At 36.7% G+C, this 20,473-nt stretch overlaps 1 protein-coding gene across 2 annotated transcripts; it reads left to right on the top strand.

Annotated features, from left to right (window-relative positions):
- Positions 1-408: 408 nt before the first annotated feature.
- map4k3b (mitogen-activated protein kinase kinase kinase kinase 3b) lies at positions 409-20,473 on the top strand. 2 transcript variants are annotated; one of them, XM_084394305.1, is made up of 33 exons: positions 409-647; positions 2,904-2,961; positions 3,274-3,364; positions 4,059-4,123; positions 4,216-4,271; positions 4,357-4,404; positions 4,726-4,768; positions 4,865-4,937; positions 5,036-5,167; positions 6,977-7,039; positions 8,343-8,424; positions 8,521-8,637; positions 9,019-9,097; positions 9,211-9,269; positions 9,354-9,394; positions 10,420-10,458; positions 10,639-10,692; positions 11,988-12,042; positions 12,127-12,301; positions 12,953-13,023; positions 13,437-13,478; positions 13,696-13,780; positions 13,895-13,974; positions 14,552-14,612; positions 14,721-14,838; positions 14,992-15,050; positions 15,195-15,298; positions 15,380-15,551; positions 15,672-15,740; positions 16,180-16,272; positions 16,375-16,445; positions 16,942-16,997; positions 17,080-20,473. In XM_084394305.1, the coding sequence occupies exons 1-33, from the start codon at positions 552-554 to the stop codon at positions 17,165-17,167; spliced, it is 2,595 nt and encodes an 864-aa protein (XP_084250431.1). In that variant the 5' UTR covers positions 409-551; the 3' UTR covers positions 17,168-20,473. The 2 variants fall into 2 exon arrangements, with proteins under 2 accessions (XP_084250431.1, XP_084250432.1); XM_084394306.1 differs by lacking the exon at positions 10,639-10,692.

Here is a 20,473-nt window from a genome sequence, read left to right on the forward strand (position 1 = left end):
GCCTATTGTTTAAAACTGACACTATCCCACAGTTTCACAGACAGATCTTTAGCTAGTCCCAGATTAAAATGCATGTTTGAGCTGTTTTAACTGAAAGCAACATATCCTGGCTTAATCTAAGCCCTGTCTGTGAAGCCGGGCCTATATCTATTATATTTTAAAACTGTTATATTTTGGTTTAAAAAATATTGCCTGGAAAAGTATGCTTGTTAAATTTTTCTTAAAAAAACGAAATAAAGAAATATTACTTGGTTAGATATTTGCTATCTATTAAAATTACTTTGTTACATTTTAAGCGTGGCTTAAGTTTTCAAACCATTTCTGGCTTATATGCACAAATTTCTCTCCATCCTCAGTGCGTGTGCTATGACACTTTGCCAATGTGTCAGTTGCAATGCGCATGCGCGTAGGAGGCCATGTTGTTGTAGTTCGGTGGGACTGGACCGTCATATCTCTCCGTTACTGTATGTCTCTGCGATCATCACCCCCCTCCCGTTTTTGACACCGGGAACACGTAAATAAACCGGAGGGCGCAAACGGTGACTTGCACAATGAATTTAAGCTTGGATCTGTCGCGCAGAAACCCACAGGAAGACTTTGAGCTGATCCAGAGGATCGGCAGCGGAACCTATGGAGATGTGTACAAGGTAGAGATCAAATGGGTATCAGATTTTAGAAAGCTACCGACCTAGACTGCATTTTTGGGCATCATAAACGCTTTCCAAACGGTTAGAATGCCCCTATGGTGCCCAAAAATACTGTCTATGTAGGAAGCTCACTAGGGATTAAGGCGAAGCCACTTAACTGACCAATGTAACCAGTGAATGCGGGAGACAACAGATGTGTGTTTATGCTGGACCACAGTGTATCTGTGTTTTGTAGCAATTTTGCGTCTCGGATATGGTGTAATATCCTGAAAGGCTCTAGAGATCTTTGTTTCCATAATGCACAGGGCCTAGCAGGTCTATTTGCCCAGCGAGAGCCAAAGCAGGGCTGTCAAACTCAAAGTCCTGCATCTCTTTATGTGATATATCTGTGTGACATAAACAAAGGCAAGAATAGACCAATATGCTGCAGAGAGACTGTGCAGTGGCAGATGGTCACTACTAAGGGGTGTTGCAAGGTGTTGGATCTAAGGGGAAAGGCAAGTGCAATCTTGTTCTTAAGAAACACTAAATGTGCCTGACTTCCTTCGGTGACAGGAAGTGGCTGAACTTTAAACTGCAAGTGTGTGAGTGTGTTTGCCCACAACTATGTCCATCCTGTTTGTTCGTAATTGTTCCCTCTTCCTGGGTTTTTATAGTGTGTTTGGGTTAGAGTGTGTGTTGGGTGTATGCCATTTAATCACACACGTTCACTCAATCAGATCCTTGTAGGTGGAGAGATGTAGGACCAGAATAAACAAAACCACCAAGCAAAATAAAAATAGAGAGAAGACTATATGAGAATTTGACAAATTCATCTGGTTGATTATTGCAATGTCATTTAATTGGATTGTTTACGTATGTTCCTTCTGCTTAGATTTATTAATTAACTCATTTTAATAAAAAATAGAAACAGCCCTGAGCTTATTTATTACAGGACAGTGAAATGCCTCACTGCGATCGTAGAGGCCCTGTGTGAGTGTGTGTGCGCATGTGAAAGTTATTTGATGTTCTCCTTGTCCTACTTATTACAGCCATCACAGCACTGTGAACATCGATACGCACATTTCAGTTGCCTCTGTTCCATATTACTAGGAATGCTGAATGCAATTCCATGTAAAACTAAGATAAAATGTTGGAAAATCTCTCTTTCTCTTTGTGTGTCTGATGACATCATCCTCACTTCTGTTTGGCAGACAGATGTCTCTCAGTTCAGTTTTATAGATGAGGCCTTTGTGAGTGTGTTTGTGCGTTAACTTGTGAGAGAACATGCAAAATACTGTGTGTTTTCTAGAAAATCCTGAAAAATATTCTTGAACTGATATATTTACACACGCTAGTGTTCAAATGTTTGGGGTCAGTACGATTTTTTTTTCTGATGCTCACCAAACCTGCATTTATTTAATAAAAATTCAGTTAAACTGTAAAATGAAATGTTAAATCATATTCCAATTTTCTATTTTAATATATTTAAAAAATAATTAATTTCTGTTATGGTAAAGTATTCAATGTCATATGGTCCATTTAAGAAACATTTAATATGGTTACACTTTATTTTGATGGTCCCCTTTAGACATTCTGTTGCCTATAAGTAACGTTGCACCTTCATGTCAACTAACTCTCATTAGAGTAGCAGTTCTTTGTTTACTAGTCTACTTCAGCCTTCTCATTGGATAGTAGAATAGAATTTCTGCTCTCAAATAATCAAATAATAATGTTTAAAAATAAACATGTATAATAATTCATTTTAACAATCTCATTTGTTGTCATTAAATAGTATTTTTTTTTTATATGGGCCACTGGCAACCTTGCTCTCAGCATTAGCTACTAATTAAAATACTTTCTCCAATGCCAGCTTAATGTTCAGGGAGAACGATATGTATTCCATTTAAGGGTTAATTTTTCAAAAAAATCCAAACAACTTCGCTTTAAATGTTGCTTTTTGTTTTTGCAATCATCAATAATCAACAAGTGGGACTGTCTGTATGTCCAAAAATAGGGTAGATGGGAGGAATGTTTCAGAAACTTGTTTGATGCCACTAATGGTGCAGAAATTGTAAACTTATTTTATTGTTGGAGCAGATTGATCTTTAAATGTGGGTCTGATCCATACAACATGTCTAATAATTATATCTAATGCATATAATAATGATTAGAGCAATTGGGATGATCAGTGAGTTAGCATTTGGCATTAGCACTTGTGCTATTGTACACCTGTTGGGCTTATGGAATCACAGCTCTAATGCTCTTCTTTTCCAGGCTCGTAATGTCAGCACTGGAGAACTGGCTGCTATCAAAGTCATCAAACTAGAACCAGGTGAGCCAGCGCTGCTGCACACACAGTGCTGTTTAACCACCGGTACTTAGTGCCCTATCACTATCCATCTATACTTGAATAGTTAAATATTACAAGTATGGTGTGTTCGTGCATTGTAATGGTGTGATTGTGCATGCACTGTAAATAGAGGCAGTGTGATCACTCACTTTTTAGCACAGAATTCAGTTTTCCATTCCATTCTGTTTTCATCAGTTTCAGTTTCCAACATGGAACTGGTTTCATATTTTAGTCTGTTTGCAACATTGCTTCAACTTGCTTTTTTACTGAATTATTTTGTGAATTGATTTGCAGGAGAGGACTTTGACGTGGTGCAGCAGGAGATTATAATGATGAAAGATTGTAAACACTCAAACATCGTTGCATATTTTGGCAGTTACCTCAGGTACATGTACACACATGCAATCAAATGCCCTTATGGTTTAAACATTGTATAATGTAATACGGGCAGACTGGTTGTTTATTAAATGTCAGCATTTTTTTTTTTGCAATTAACTGTTTTACTAGCATTACACTACCGTTTAAAAGTTTGGAATCAGTGTGTTGTTTTTTCAGAAAAAAATTAATACTTTTATTCAGCAAGGATACATTAATTTGATCAAAGATTACAGTAAAGAGATTTCTAATGTTACAAAAGATTTCAATTTCAAAGAATCCTAAAACCTGTTTCTTGAGCAGCAAATCAGCATATAAGGATCATGTGACACTGAAGACTGATGCTGATTCAGCTTTGTCATCACAGGAATAAATTACATTTTAAAATATATTAAAATAGAAAACAGTTATTTAAAATTGTGAACAAATTTCACAATATTACTGTTTTTACTGTATTTTTCTTCAAATAAATTCAGCCTTGATGAGTGTTTGAGACTTCTTTCAAAAACATAAAAAAAATCGTACAGACCCCAAACCTTTGAACGGTAGTGTATATTCTGTTTCTCTCTTTTTATTAATTGTTGATATTTTTCCCTACCTGTTGAAGTACACGTCACAACCCAACATGCACCTCTTTTAAGCTGTTGAGGCCAGAAATGGTCTGACAAGGCTTGATAATTGATGTCTTAATGTCCCTGTTTCAGGAGAGATAAATTATGGATCAGCATGGAATACTGTGGTGGGGGCTCTCTCCAGGATATATACCATGGTAACTATTGTTACAGATTACAAAACGGGAGATTTTAATGCATTTATCATGTTGAGCTATTCTCTCATATAGATGTATATCTGTATCTTCAGTTACCGGGCCATTGTCAGAATCCCAGATTGCGTATGTGTGTCGGGAGACCCTGCAGGTATATACGCACATTTACTGATGCGTAAAAGTTATTATGTGTGACAATTTTGAATGATTAATGAGGGTTTCTGTGTTCATATCAGGGTGTTTACTATCTCCATAACAAAGGCAAGATCCACAGAGATATAAAGGTACAAACTGGACTGGACTCGACTGATGTTATCATGCAAAAATAACTGAGATAAATAGTGTTTTGGGAGGAAAATGCTATTCTTGACATTTTTTATAGTGAATATTCTGTTATGCTCTAAAATATTTCATTGGCCAGTAATTGCTTTTGTGTAGAGTAAACCTTGAGTGAATTATTCTCTTAAGATGGTTTTGTTCGATGAATTGGTCGAACTGGTTCACAAATTGGTCTAAATGATTCATTAATGAATTAGTCTGAATCAAATGAACATGATTTATTATCTTTCAAAATCGCTCACTGTGTCTCTACTCTTGTTTTGTAGGGCGCAAATATTCTGTTGACGGACAATGGCTACGTTAAGCTAGGTAATAAAAACACTTTATATGAATGACTTGGCGGTTTTTCATTTAAAACAGAACCACTGAATTCCTCTCTCACACCTTCCGTTTGTCTCTCTCCAGCTGATTTTGGAGTTTCGGCTCAGATATCAGCCACTTTAGCAAAAAGAAAGTCCTTCATCGGAACTCCATATTGGTATGTCAGTGTGATAGGATTTTTTTAATAGATTTGATTCTAGTCAGCACTGTAGTCACATGTATATCATTTCTTTCTTTATGTGTCTTACTCTGTAGGATGGCGCCTGAGGTGGCCGCGGTCGAGAGGAAAGGGGGCTACAATCAGCTGTGCGATATTTGGGCCGTGGGCATCACAGCTATTGAGCTGGCAGAGTTGGAGCCGCCAATGTTCGACTTGCACCCCATGAGGTGTGTGTCCAGTTTCCTCCATCATGAGCAGTCCATGGCTGCACAATGGATGTCCTATTCTGCTAAATGAATTGCATCGTTTCATAGTTAATATATATTACACAGGTCACCCGTAGTATGACGTCACTATGCAGGGTTCCAGACTGCGACCATTTTTTGAGAATGTGCGAGTTAAAATTTTATGTGGTCGCATTTGTGCGAGTGCATGGTCATGTACTACTCAGTTAAATTCACGCATGCGCAACAGAACGCCGTTGTACAGTACATGTATTCATGTACATCATGAATCCATTTTCCAAACCGTGTTTTTGACTTAACCTGAATCACTACGGTACGCCTATAATAAGTGTTTATATTCTGACTATTTTATCCCGGGGTCGGCTCAGCTGCGGAATTGCCCAGTGCCTGCGTGACTCGCCATAGACATTAACGGAGAGAAGTAGCTCCGGCTACAATGTTCTTCCGCAAGACACTTGCAGTTTATTTATTAATGAACGTACACGTCAGGCGCATTACACACTAATGGTAAAACGCGACAAGCCAACGAGCCAGCATACAGCCTCAGACACAACTGATGACGAGAGCACAGGTGCGGACAGGGAGGAACCAAGTGAGCAAAGGAATATAACAAATACATACATATTATGTTTATGTTTGATTATACAAAAATTAAGGCTGTCAAAATGAACACGTTAACGCATGCGATTCATTTTTTCAGTTAAACGCGTTCAAAATATTTAACGCAATTAATGCAGCATCAGATTTTTTTCTTTCATCCATTGGGTGCTCTATATTTTAGCAGGCTATCATTCATTCAAGTGCTAATAAACAATTCAAGCGCGATAAAACGCACAAATAAGAACTTAAATCTGTACTGGCGGCGCGCTGTCTGTAAATCTCCTCTCTGTGTGATACACACACACACACAGGACTCGCGTACAGAATGCCGCTTCAGACAGCGCGCAGCCGCATTGAGTTCTCTTTCACGCTTGAATGGACAAAAACACACAAAAGTATGCCAAATGTTAACTTTGTTAAGTGTTAAGCACAGTATTAAATTAGTTAAAAAGTGTTAAATGAACGCTAAGAGTTGTGACAACATCGGATGCTTGTCAGCTCCAGATCCGCATTGTATGCATCAGATCTTAAAGCGACAGCAGCCTAATAAACCCGCTTCTGTGATACATTAATGTAAAAAAATCAAATCAAAGAAAAAAAGTCAGAGAAAATTACAGTGAAGACTGAGAGGTGTTTGATAACTTTATTCAATTTATGTATATTTCCTACCTAACAGATCAAATATTTAAACTATACTTTGTTGTTTCTACATTAATTTGGAGATTAAATGTGAAATTATTACAATATAAAAATATATAAAAAACTTTAATGTTAAGTGTGATTAATCGCGAATAGGCTAGTTAATTGTTTTAATCGATTGACAGTACTAAATAAAATACAATCAAACATTAAAAAACATACGTGGTGTTTTTTTTTATAGTTAAAAGTTAAAAGATTAAAACATTTTGCCAATATGAGGTCTTGTGTCACTGTCAGTCTTTTTACATCAGTGCAAAACTAGGGTACGCCGATTAGGACAATTATTCATCAGCATGTATTGATTAATTCCATGTTGTAAAAAAAAACAATTTGGTGCGACCAAATCATGTGCTGGTGCGACCAACTGAGAAAGTTGGTAGCACCAGTGCAACCATTGGAAAAGTTAGTCTGGAGCCCTGCTATGACGACAGTGTTCTCCCTCTTTTCCACGTTTGTCTTACTTTGGTCCTCTCTGTTGCGTTTCCCCTTTAGAGCACTCTTCCTAATGACCAAGAGCAGTTTCCAACCACCTAAGCTGAAAGACAAAGTTAAGTGGTAAGTATTTCTAAATGATTCATATGTACAGTTCAAAATCAAATGAGAAAAACAAAATACACTACCGTTCAAAAGTGTGTTAATAAAAAAATGGTTTTACGTTTAATTTTTTTTTTTTTATGTAAGTCTGTTATGGTCACCAAGGCTTAAAAAGCAATAATATTGTGAAATATACATTTTTCATTTGAATAAAATAATTATTTTAAAATGTAATTTATTACTGTGATGGCAAAGCTGAATTTTTAGTGTCCTTCAGAAATCATTCTGATATGCTGATTTGATGCTCTGGGCCCAGTTGTTCAAAAGTAATTTCGGCAGTCGGATTGGATAAAATCTTGAAAATGGGTTGTTTCAAAAGAAAAATCAGATTAGATCACAAAATGTTTAATCTTGCTCTTAATCTGTTTAACTGTTAAAGTAATAAATTACAAGTAGTCTTTCGGTAGCCTACAGTAAAGTAAAAAAGAGAATTTGGCGCCATCAAATAATCCGCAAACAGTTGTAAATATCAAACAAAATGATAATAAAAAAAGTTTTTTTTTTTTTAAATCACTGTTTGTAATCTATATTGGTACAATCATAAGAGATGAACCTGTCAAAGTTTTTTTGCGAGCGAAAATTTTTCTGGAGAAAGCAAAAGCATTGACATTCTCTCCCCCCCCCCCCCCCCCCCCCCCATCTCATATTTTTCCATCACCATGTCCCTTTAGGGGCTCCGTAGAGCGATAGTAATCCAGATTTGGTCATCTGAAAAAGTGTGTATCTGGATCAGGGTGATTCAATCCAATTTTGCTTTGAAAAACCGGCACAAAAGTACGATGGATTACCTGATCCTGGATAACAGAACATAGGATTTCAAAATCCAGATCATTCTGATCCAGATTCAACTTTCTGAACAACTGGGCCCAGGAAACATTTCTTTTTATTATCAAAGTTTGCTGCTTAATGTTTTTGTGAAAACTGATACATTTTTTGCAGGATTCTTTATTGAATAGAAAGTTCTACAGCATTTATTTGAAAAACTGTTTTGTAACATTATTAATGTCTTTATTGATGAAATCTGTGGCAAAATTTGGCCAGTTTGTTGTTATTGGGTTCTCCTAACCAGAAGTTCATTCACCTAAAAAGGTTTTCCCACTACAAAAAAAGATGATGTATCACTCAAAATATAAATAGGCCATTATTAATTCCCAAAATTATTTTAACTTTATGAGATATCTGTTACTGTAACGGCAAACTTAGATTTATTCAAATGTTAGTTACATTTTTTTCATTCTCATCTGGTTTGTTTTGGTTCATGAAGGACAAATAATTTCCATCACTTTGTGAAAATGGCTTTGACCAAAAATCCCAAGAAGAGACCAACTGCTGACAAACTACTGCAGGTAAGATCTGCCCTTCCTTCAGAGAACATATATGATTGGCTCCATTGATCCACCATTGTTCAATAATGTTTCATTGCATCACTTCTGATTTTGCAGCACCCGTTTGTTACCCAGCCGCTTAGCCGGACTCTTGCCATTGAGCTACTGGACAAAGCCAACAACCCTGACCACAGTACACACAGTGATGCAGAAGAGGATGACATTGACCCAGAGGTAATTCCATATATCTGACTCTTTCTTTACATTTTAACCATTGGGAAACCATGTCAGGGCTTTAAACTGAAGCACTGAAGCACTGATTTCTAATTGGTTGTTTCTTTAGATGTAGATCCTAAGTGAGGGCAGACAGTTGGCTCTGCCAGCTGCCAGGTACAAGTGTGTCAGGTTACCCATGCTGCAGTGTGCATATGCGATTGTGTGTGTATATGAACGCATGTGAGTTTATTGGTTTTAACACGTAACGGCAGTGGCTTGCGGTGTTGCCTTGAGGAAAGATTAGGGTCTTGTAACAGATATTCAGAAAAGGTGTGTATATAACTAAGGCTTTTTAGTTTTCGAGTTTGAAAACTTAACTTGTGGTCCCTTTGTTTGCAGTCTCCCGTGTCTGTTCCACATCGGATCCGCTCAACTAGCAGGAGCTCACGAGACGGAAAGACTCTGTCTGAGATTAACTGTAAGTCATGTGTCAAGCAGTCAAGACTCACTGAACCGAAATAAACTCAAGAATTCTCAGAATACTTATAAGCACAAAAAGAAATCTCAAGTCTATGTGTGGCCCTCTTCTAGTTGATAAGGTGAAGTTCGATCCACCTCTGAGGAAGGAGACCGAACCGCATCATGAGATGGTTTGTGACACTTTGCCGTTGATTTATTGTTGTTTAGTCTGTTTGTTTGGATTACTCGTCTGACTGTCTTTTTGATTCATGTAGGATCTACCGTTAGAGCCCCAAAGCATTCTGGGAAATAACAAGTGAGTGTGTTTTATTCTTTATTTGCGAGTCTATTTAAAAAATGAATGAATAACTAGTCGACCTCATTGATCAACTAGTCGGTTGATAGATTAAAATAACAAGAACTGAAATTGTCTAAAACTATTGTACCTGACTAATCAACTTTGTTGTTGGTTACTAGTTGATTATGCAACCATTGTGACCAATCCCTAGTTTAGAATAACAAAATTGTAAATAAATGGTAACAGTTTGCAGTAAGGTTTCATTTGTTAACATTAGTTAATGTATTAACTAACATGAACTAACCATGAGCAATACATTTGTTACTGTATTTTTTTTATCTTTGTTAACGTTAGTTAATAAAAATACAACTGTTCATTGTTTGTTCATGTTACTTACCAGCGCATTAACTAATTTTAACAAATACCACTTTTGATTTTTAATAATGTATTAGTAAATGTTGAAATTAACATGATCAAAGATTAGTAAATGCTGTAGAAGTGCAGTTCATTATTACTTCAAGTTAACTAATTTAGTTAACTGATAAATTAATTCTTTAAAAAATAAAGAAACGTCTAAAACTAGCCGGGCTCAATAATCGGTTGTTGGTCAACTAGTCATCCATCATGACTCATCTCTAGTTTAATTTAAGCTAAAAATATATAAAGAAATAAGAGAAAGTCTACAACCTGTCACCACACTAATTAACTAGTTTTGTTGTTGGATGACTAGTTGACTAGTCGCTTGTCAATTTGGTGTTGCAACACATCTCTAGTTTACTAATATGTCTGTGCGCATGTGTGTGTATGTGTGTATATATATATATATATGTGTGTGTGTGTATATATATATATATATATATATATATATATATATATATATATATATATATGTATATGTATATGTGTGTGTGTGTATATATATATACTAAAATGTGTGTATGTATATATATTAATATGTGTGTATGTGTATATATATATATATATCAATATGTGTATATATATATATATAAAACAAGTTCTCTCTTTTATTCATTGTTTTTCAGGAGTCTATTAAAATCTGTTGCTGAGGAGCTCAATCAAAGGTACTCCCACTGTCACTTTTGATTGGTCAGCCAACCTGCTTTGCAAACTAATCACCTCTGCAGTCTCATCTCTGCTTGGCACTGAGAAGCTCTTACTGCTGAGTGTGTGTGTGTGTGTGTTCTCTGCATTCTTCTCTGGCTGCTTTACCTTCTTAGCCTCACCCTCTTCATCTCTCTCAGGGGTCATGTGACACATTTAGAGGATGAGGAGGAGGATGAAGGTGATGATTTGCAGTAAGTGAGAGGAAGATGTAATGTTATCAAAAACACCTGTGATCATCCGTGACTTCCTGTCTGTTAGTGTCAACTGGATGTGAGATTGAAGGATGTGCTCGGTTTGTTGTGTAGTGTGTCTGGTTTTAAGTTGCTTGCTGGTGCTCAGATGCATGATCCTTGTGAAAATTTGTGTTTGTAAGTTAATTTATAGTATGAGAGTTTATGGTAAACCAAGACACTTCAGTATGCATTTTGCTTTATTAGATGCTTGGACATATATTAACATCACCAAAATTGACAATTCTTTTTTTTTTTTTATGGAATATTGCAATTTATCCATGCACATCATTATTATTTTTTAGTCATGTGCATTCATAATCATTAATCAAAAACATGAACTTGCCCTCCCCCTGGCAACAAAAACAACAATACAATCAATTCCTGATGGACAAAATAAATTCACGCCTTACATTTTTGCTCATTTGTTAAGCTGTTTAACTCTGATATACATCACAATAGGGGAGACGATCACAATTTCTGTTTTATGCCTACTTTAATACAATACAATACAGATATGTTATTACTTTTCTACACTATAAGACTTTAAAAAAAATTCTGCCAGATGACAAAATGGGCAAAAAAAAAATCCTAAGATTTATTTTGAAGGTGGAACCCGAGTATTATAAAGATTTAGGACGGGGCTTTATCGACTCGGGACAGTAAACAACCTCCTATCAATCACATAGCAACACCCTGGCAACCACCAGAAGACCCTAGCATTGTGGCAATGAGTTTTGCAGGGACAAGGACCACTCACATTTTCTACTCACAAAATCTATTTATAAAAATCTACTATACTGAATTATTTGTGTATGTTGTGTGTTGATTCTGATTTGTGTTTCAGTCATGGAATTTGATCAGACATTTGTTTTGTTTTGTTTAATAAGTTGGCGATGAGTGCAAGACATACAGAAACACTTTTGTTTTCCATCAGTTTGAAGGATTGAAAGAGTAAACTCTAAGAAATTCTAAATATTTGCTTTGGATTAGGTAGATTAGACTTGAACATATTTAGCACTATGTTTGTGTGTCTTGTGTCCACATGACCATTTCTTGCTTGCCGGTTGTAATTCTTTACTGTTTTTGACGTTGTATGGTCTCTTTTTTTCATCTGATTGTTTCCCTGTATGCGTTTCCACTGTCCAAAGAAACTGTGCCATTGGTCCTTGCGTCCTTCTTTTGTGTTACCGTATCTTGTTTAGCAGTATGACTATAAATCATTACAATATGCTTGTGTGTGTCTGTGCCTACAGCTGTAACTCCACTTCAACAATGAGACCGAAAGTACCACCTCCTCTGCCACCCAAGGTAAAAAACACACAAACACTTCTCTATCCCACAGACTTTTGACAGAATGTGTAACTTACACTGTTTCTCTTTATCACTTCTTAGCCGAAGCTTCTGTCTCCCGCGCAGAACAGTACCGTCTCAGAGGACAATACCGGAGAAGGGACCATTAAACGTTGTCCAGCTTCTGGGAGCTCCACCCCTCCTGTTCGGCCTGCTTCCTATGTGCCCCCCAGACCGCCACCTCCTCGCCTGCCTCCACACAGGCGTAGTAGTCTAGGTAACAAACCATCTGAGCACGCTCAGACAGAGCCAGCAGGGGATGATGGGATTTATAGGTTCTGGGAATGGCTTCATGCTGAACAACAGGAAGAACAAAGTAAGCTAAGCACCGCCCATTTGAGCGTGCCCTCTTGTGATTGGTAGACAGCCTTGCCAGTCTTCCTGTTCCTTGTGTCATTTTGGCTTTAGTTCAGTCCCACAACATAGATAGCTGTAGCTTTACCGTAGTTTAGTTGAGAGCTACTTAATGTGACTTAGTAGTTAGAAGGTGTTGTTTTACAACTCATTAACAGTTAATTTAATGGATTATGCAAATAAGGTAACAAACATGCCCATGCTGAATCAGCTCTGTAAAATGCAGAAAGTGTGTTTAATCGAGCTTCTGGCTAAATGCCCAGTTATGATTCTCTTCTTCATTATTTGATCATTTGGTGAATTACCACTGCATTAATAGAAAATGTACACAAATTCTGTTTACCCACTTGCTTTCTGCAGGCAGTGACAGTGTAACCAAAAACAGCTAAATAGCTTGTTTTTTAAATAGGGGTGCCTCTATAATGAGCCTAATTTACATAGGTGTGTCTTTGTTCCTTGAATGTGATTTCAGCTTTCAAAGGACAGATGATACAATGTGAGTGTTTATGTGCAGGTAATGGAGTTTCTGTTCAGGAGAATGGAGAGAAAGAAAAACTGGCCTCCCTTCCCTCATCTAGTCTAAAGGTGCGATTAATCTCCTTACGGTTATTTCGAAACGTTTATGTTTTTTGATAATATACAATCTTCCTTTTTTTTTATATATTTTTTTTTACTTTTGTTCAAAAACATAACATAGAAATTCATCAAAATGGTTCAAATGCCAAGCAAGGGAAATATCTCTGCCTCTTTCATTGTGTTATTGTTATAATTAGGGTTGTTCTAAACCCCAAACTTAATTTATGAAACTGCAATGTCTGTGCTACGGACAGGAGGAGATAGATGTGTGGTATATTTTGTCAGTGTGTGGAATTTACAGTTATTGCCTTGTAATTACGATTCCCTGATTAAACAAGGGAAGAAATAGTTTAATAAAACATATTCTGCTCTTGTAAACTGTGATAGCATCTTACAGACTTTATCTCTTTCTTTTTTTGTAGCTACCGTTTAGTAATGGCCTCCCACCAACCCCTCAAGTACATGTGAGTCATCCAGTTCTTCCTCTTTCTATCTGTGTTTTCATCTCTCCATCTTTCACTCATTTTATTGCTATATCTCATTCATACACACAAATATTGAAAGACATTGAAGGTATCGACACACCTGGATTAACACAAATGTCATAGCAACTACAGTACATTTGGACCATTCCAACTCAGCCCTGCTGCCATGATGTTGATCTTTCTTTCTGCTCTGCAGATGGGAGCTTGTTTCTCTAAAGTGTTTAATGGCTGTCCCCTGAAGATTCACTGTGCCTGTTCATGGATAAACCCAAACACCAGGGGTGAGAAACAGCACATGCAGAGCTCAGGCATTCTCAAATCAAATGCTTCTTACATCATTATCATAATTATGGGTTTTGTCAGTTTTATGAGATTTTCTTGTGACTCATTTTCAGACCAGTATCTGATTTTTGGTGCTGAGGAAGGAATTTATACCCTCAATCTGAATGAAATTCATGAGAGCTCCATGGAACAGGTCAGGAATAACTTAGATAGCTATACAGCTAAAAATGTTTTTGCATTTTTGAATATATATATATATACACACACCGATGATCCAAATGAGCCAAAACATTATGACCAGGGGCATGAAGTTTTGGCTCATCAGTGTAATAATATATATGAAGAGTTCAGATGCAAAAGCCTCTAAATGCCATCTGAAATTTTCTTCTAGAATGATCATTTTTATAAAGCTTGTATATTTAAGTTCAATAATTTCACTTAAATGGCAATGCAAATTACCTATTAATTGTCATTTAAGTGAAATTACTTAACTTAAATATACAAGCTTTATAAAAATGATCATTCTAAAAGAAAATTTCAGATGGCACTTAGAGGCTTTTGCATCTGAACTCTTCATATATATATATGTGTATGTATGTGTATAGTAATATACATTGATTAATAATATACAAATATATAATCAATATTTATGTATTTACTCTAAAAAGTGAGAGTTTATTTAATCAGGAGGAACCGACATTGAATTTTGATAATAATGTATTAAATGGGATTATTTATTTATTTATTTATTTTTGTTTGATTACATGCAGCTGGTTCCACGGAGGTGTACATGGGTGTATGTAATGAACAACTGGCTGCTTTCTATATCAGGTGAGATAAAACCAATGAGGAAAAGATTTACATGCTTTTGAAGGATATTTTAATGTTTTAGCTTTACCATAATGTAATTCTATGCTCATATGTGTGTGCGTTCCACAGGTAAAGCATCGCAGCTATACTCTTACAACCTGGCGGGGCTCTTTGAGCAAGCTCGACAGATGCAGAAGTTACCCGTTGCCATACCAACGCATAAACTCCCTGACAAAATAATCCCACGGTATGATTCAGACTAATCCATTTCAAATCTTTTTATTTTTGTGTAGGAATTTTTTCTGATAAAACTCATAATTTCATTTAAATATTTGTTAAATGCACATCCTATGAAATCTCGTCATTTTGCATTTTAGTACGTTTCATGCCTTTCTTTCAGAAAGTTTACCGTGTCCAATAAAATCCCAGATACAAGGGGTTGCCAGAAATGCTGCGTAGGTCAGTACAGATGCATTCTTATGTTTTGTGTTGAAATGCCTACCAAATTATATGATCAGAACACGGCACATCTTTAAGGATTTGCACATAGTAAATATTCTTTGCACAGATACAGTCAACATGCTTCTGTATGTGTATCCATAGTGCGAAACCCATACACAGGACATAAGTACTTATGTGGAGCTTTCCAGTCCAGTGTAATGCTGTTGGAATGGGTGGAAGCCATGCAGCGCTTCATGCTCATAAAGGTAAGTGAAATATTGAGAAACACAATGTTAATCTATCTATAAGTCTATCTAGTATAATCCTGTGTATTTGTGTCTGTCCAGAGCATAGACCTCACCCTGCCGTGTCCATTAGAAGTCTTTGAGATGTTGGTGGTTCCTGAGCAGCATTATCCACTGGTTTGTGTGGCAGTCAGTAAAGGAAGCCACCCTGATCAGGTGGTCACATTTGGCACTGTTGATCCCAATGCTGCCACCCCCGCGTTCACAGAGCCCGGTCAGTGTTCAAAACAGAATGATTTTTTGGTTTGGATTGGATTGCTTAAAAAATGTTTGGAGCTTTTAGAGTGTTGCTCTTGGGTCTTGTATGAACCCTTGTTGTGTTTTGTGTTTCCAGAAACACCTCAGACATGTGTCATTCATGTGACTCAGCTGGAGAGAGACACTGTCCTTGTGTGTTTAGATCGTAAGTAAATAAAATATATGCTTGTATTATAATAAATAATATAATAATATTTATGAAATATTCAATTTAATTATATTAGGAATAATAATGAAATGCATAATATTTACAATTTAATATGTATATATTTATATACACTAATTAATATTGTTTGGAGTATTGATTATACTAATTATAATAGTTTTATAAAAGCAATAAAACACCTTAAGCTGTGTTAAAGTTTTTTGTTCACCATTAAAGGGTTAATTTTAGGCACAGTGTGATAAAACCACATGTACATTAGCCTGATATTGCTTCCTGAATTCATACAGGATTGTTTCTCTCGATATTTGTCAGCACTTGTAGCACAGATTCATGTTCAAACAAGCATTTGCACAAGCTCAGTTCCATCTCTGGGAAGTCATTACTACATTATAATTAGTTTCTACTGTATATTTTGCAGGGTGTATAAAGTTGGTGAATTTACAGGGCAGGTTAAAATCCAACAGGAAGTTGTCAACTGAACTTACCTTTAACTTCCAGATTGAGGCAATAGGTAAGAACTCAATTAAGTTTTAAATTACGTTACATTAAATCAAGACGGATGGGAGAATTCATTGTGCTTTGATTAATAATAATTTATTTGTCGTTTTTCAAGTGTGTCTGCAGGACAGTGTTTTGGCGTTCTGGAAGCATGGAATGCAGGGGCGAAGCTTTAAAAACAGTGAGGTGTGTTATGCCTGTGAACTTTTTACTCAGTGGTTCTCAACTAGTTTAGCTTCAGGACCCAGATTTACAGCTGACATCAAGTGGCGCCCAAAACATACAACAGTAATATTGATGGTTTCATGCGCATAGCATCATGACACACCAGTTGAGAACGACTGAACTAGATAATACATTCATAGATGGTAACCAGTGCTCTTAGCTTTAAGGTGCGGTCACATCAGCAAAATTTTGTGGGCAAAAAAAAAAAAGTATATTGTTCATCGTCAACAGTGGAGCAATTCATGAAGTCGCTACCAAACCAAACAGCTTTCTGTTGGTCAATGTGGCAAATTCACGTAACCAACTTGAACATGAGCAAAATCTGTGCGGAGAACATTTCACCCGCATGCAAAACAATGACAGGATTTTGGCCGCAATTTTTCGCAGACCAACGATAAATGTGACCGAACCTTTAGACAAAACGTGTGTAGTTGGTAACTGATGTTCTCTGCTTTAGATTACTCAGGAGATCGCTGATAACTCACGAACCTACAGGCTTCTGGGTGCAGACAGGTGAGAGCTCACCAACACTTACACTATACCACAGCAGAGCCACAGTCAGCACGGTTCTCACAAACATTTCTGTCTTTCTCAGAGTGGTGGTGTTGGAAAGCAAACCGACGGAAGACCCCACGGCTCAAAGTAATCTGTACATCCTCGCAGGCCACGAGAACAGCTTCTGAAAACACACTGCCTTAACACACACACTACGTAATGCACGCAACAAAAGTCATATTCCTGAGACTTACACACCTCATTTTCATTTTTAAACTACGGAACACAACACTACTGAAAAACTTACACAAAGATAGCTGAAATAAAACACTACATATTTTTGGTTCAGTGTGATACCAGCCCCTGGAACCTCGTATTAATACAAAATCGATACTTAGTACAAAGGTGCGTTCACACCATGTCGTAATTACCGTAATTACGTACTCGTAGAACTTGTAATTAGTCAATGGTGTTGCCATAGAAACGCATAATTCCCAGTCCGAGGATGTGAACAGCTTTGATTTGAAATTACGGTAAAAGGCTTATGTCGAATGTTATGTCACATGAACAAACAGGAAAACAGGTCTCGTCGCATCCGCTTGTCGAAGAAAGTCCATATCAATGGACTTTCAGCTAAGTAATCAGCTAACCTAGCTAGTTATTTTTAATGTTGACGGTTAATTCAATTTTAATATCCGAATAAATAAATAAACTTTTTGATATCAATTTGCAAATGCGATGGACATTAGTTATACTCATCTTTGCTCGCTCCTTTGAAGGCATCTTCAGTAAAAACAGCTCTATATTTTTGGAAGCACATACAAAAGAGCTGAACCGGAACTGATGCGACCTGTTTTACAGAATATGGAAATTTGTTGCGCATAATCCCAATAGAGTGGTGCAGGTATGACGTCACTTTGTAGCATCACACTGGCTCCCTCGACAAAAATCCAGTAGGATTTTTCCATAGGCTTTTGGATTATGCAAAAAAAAAAAAAAAAGTTCTGTGATCAACAAGTTTATGATACTTACACATGAACACAAACAGATGACCAGAACTTTTATGAATTTTGAAGCCTAAATGCAGTCACCAGAAGTAAAAAGCTAAATAGGCTATAAACGCAGTACACCACGGTCCCACGATTTCATTGTCACCATCACTAAGCTACCAACAACACTTTCGGTTTTTATCGAAAAATATTTTCCCAGAACGTTAGAGTTAAAATAGTTTGTAAGAGCACAATTATAAGCATAACGATGCTGTAAAAGCGGATTGAGCTTACCTTTTCAGCTTGATGACGTTTAATCTCCTCGACAGCTTCTGTAGTACTCAACGTTACAGCTTCAAATAATCACGAGTGGGGTATTACTGATGTATTTTATGTCGCAGAATAAAACCCTTATTTCAGCCATTTAACCAAAACCCCATTCAAAAAACCCATTGACTTTTGGGACGATGCTGTAAGTGCTAAAATGCTAACTCGTTTCCGCGTTTTGGCCTACAAAGTGATGTCATACCTGCACCACTCTATTACGACACGGTGTGAACGCAGCACAAGCAGACGTAGGTAGACCGTTTAAAATGCGTTATAGATACGCATAGCATGTAACGGTAACATTAACAAATCTAATAATGGTCAAATCAAAAATGTTTGGTACTGGCAAACTGCATAACCTTACTATAGATGCATTTCAATACACAGAAACAGTGTAAACTAAACTCGACTGACACACCTTGATACACGACCATCAGATCTGTATGACTTAAATAACTCATGTAAAAACACAGCGGTCTAGTACAACAGTTGTCTAAAAGAGGAAACAAATGACCTGGCTTTTATATCTGGCATGATTTGCAGGTGTCGTACCATCTTGTTGGCTTCGTAGCTTTCAGTACTGCCGTGTAAACAGCTCCTCTCTGTGTCATAATACATTTCATAATTGTTTACATTGAAAAACTATTTAAAAGCAGCCCAGTGGAACGCCAAAATGCGCTCTGTGTGAACCCGTGTAATTCCGAATTCTGTGACCCACCTAATTATGTGACCGTACACATAATGTAGTGATGTTCAGGTTAGGATTAGCTCAATACAGCAGCTACTACGGTCACAGAATTCGGCAAAGCACCTGTAAATCGAACCATCTCACTGTTTTTTCCTCCTCCTGCACCTCTTTCTCTTCATTCAAATGTATGGCTTTTTTTTTTTTTTTATCTCAAAAGTGCAGTAATATTTTGTGAGCAAAAAGATCCATTGTCAAATGTAGGGATCCATGAAGCACTGCTCACACAGAAGTCACTTTGAAAGCAAACAGCTTTCTGCTGGTCGATGTGGGGAATTTATGTGACCAACTTGAACCCGATGCGAAATCTGCGTCTGGAAATATTTTGGCTTACGAGAATTTGCCGATCACAATTCCTATTTAAATGACTGGATTTTGCACACAATATATAGCTCCATATTTCATTATTAACAGCACAGGAACAGACAGTGGAACCTTAGAGTAGTTGTTTCTATTGTTTTATAAATTATGAACCATTTTTGTTAGCACAGCCTCGGTGGATTAAGCATTGAATAATTAAATTATATATATTTGCTGCCCTATACTGTAACAGCATCATGTTTAGTATCATCATGAGCCACTTAATGAGAATAGAGTGATTTTAGAGATTTTATATTTCATTATTTATGCAGAAAAACCAAGCGTCATATTTTCATTACCAAGCACTGTTATTGAAGGTTTGCACAATACGTTTGCTCACGTGTGCTTTTCTCAGCGTGTCGTGTGTGTTAATGAGTGACTGCGCACTTACAGGCTGTGATGTCAATAGTAGAGTATAACAGACAAAGAAAAACTATTTATCAGGCTCACTGAAAACCGATTAGAGATAACAATGTCTTATGAATGCAGTATGTGTAAATATGAAAGGGGAAGTCAGAAAAAGAGCTCTTTCTAGAATGTAGCTGTCTGTGAAGCTTTCTAGCATCAGTTTGTATGGTGTCATATCTGAATACTATCTGTTCCATTTTTGTTCCAAAATAACAAAATCATGTTTTGTTTAGTTGAATGCGCAAATTTAGCATGTCGGCTCTACCTCTAACATGCATTTAAAACCATTATAAAGAAGAAAACACTACTTCAAATAGAGTATCTCCCTAACAGCAGTTTTAAACCCTGGTCTTGTCACATGGTCCATGATCCTGATTTTGATCCTGATCTTGAATGAAACCGTGTCTGAGCCTAATCTCCAGTAACCTTTACTCTGTATGTTTGAAAGAGTCACAAATGTGATATTGGATGCTTTGAGTACAGAGCGTGTGTCAAACTACTCCATGTCCACTACAGCATCATTCTCTTATGTAATGTGATGCACATGTCTTGTATATAGTGTAAAATAATTTGAGTTTTACAGACTGTATAAAGCCAATATTTTGTTTCAAATGTGAAACTCTTTTATGAGATTTAACACATTAAACCAAGGTGGAAAAAAGATC

This window comes from Rutilus rutilus (assembly GCF_951802725.1).
Source record: "Rutilus rutilus genome assembly, chromosome: 21".
Taxonomy (NCBI): domain Eukaryota; kingdom Metazoa; phylum Chordata; class Actinopteri; order Cypriniformes; family Leuciscidae; genus Rutilus; species Rutilus rutilus.

Coding starts and splice junctions, on each gene's coding strand:
- map4k3b (XM_084394305.1), top strand. CDS start 552: ATGAATTTAAGCTTGGATCTGTCGCGCAGAAACCCACAGGAAGACTTT. Junction 5,168..6,976: donor TTCGACTTGCACCCCATGAG/GTGTGTGTCCAG, acceptor TTTCCCCTTTAG/AGCACTCTTCCTAATGACCA. Junction 13,024..13,436: donor TTCCCTCATCTAGTCTAAAG/GTGCGATTAATC, acceptor CTTTTTTTGTAG/CTACCGTTTAGTAATGGCCT.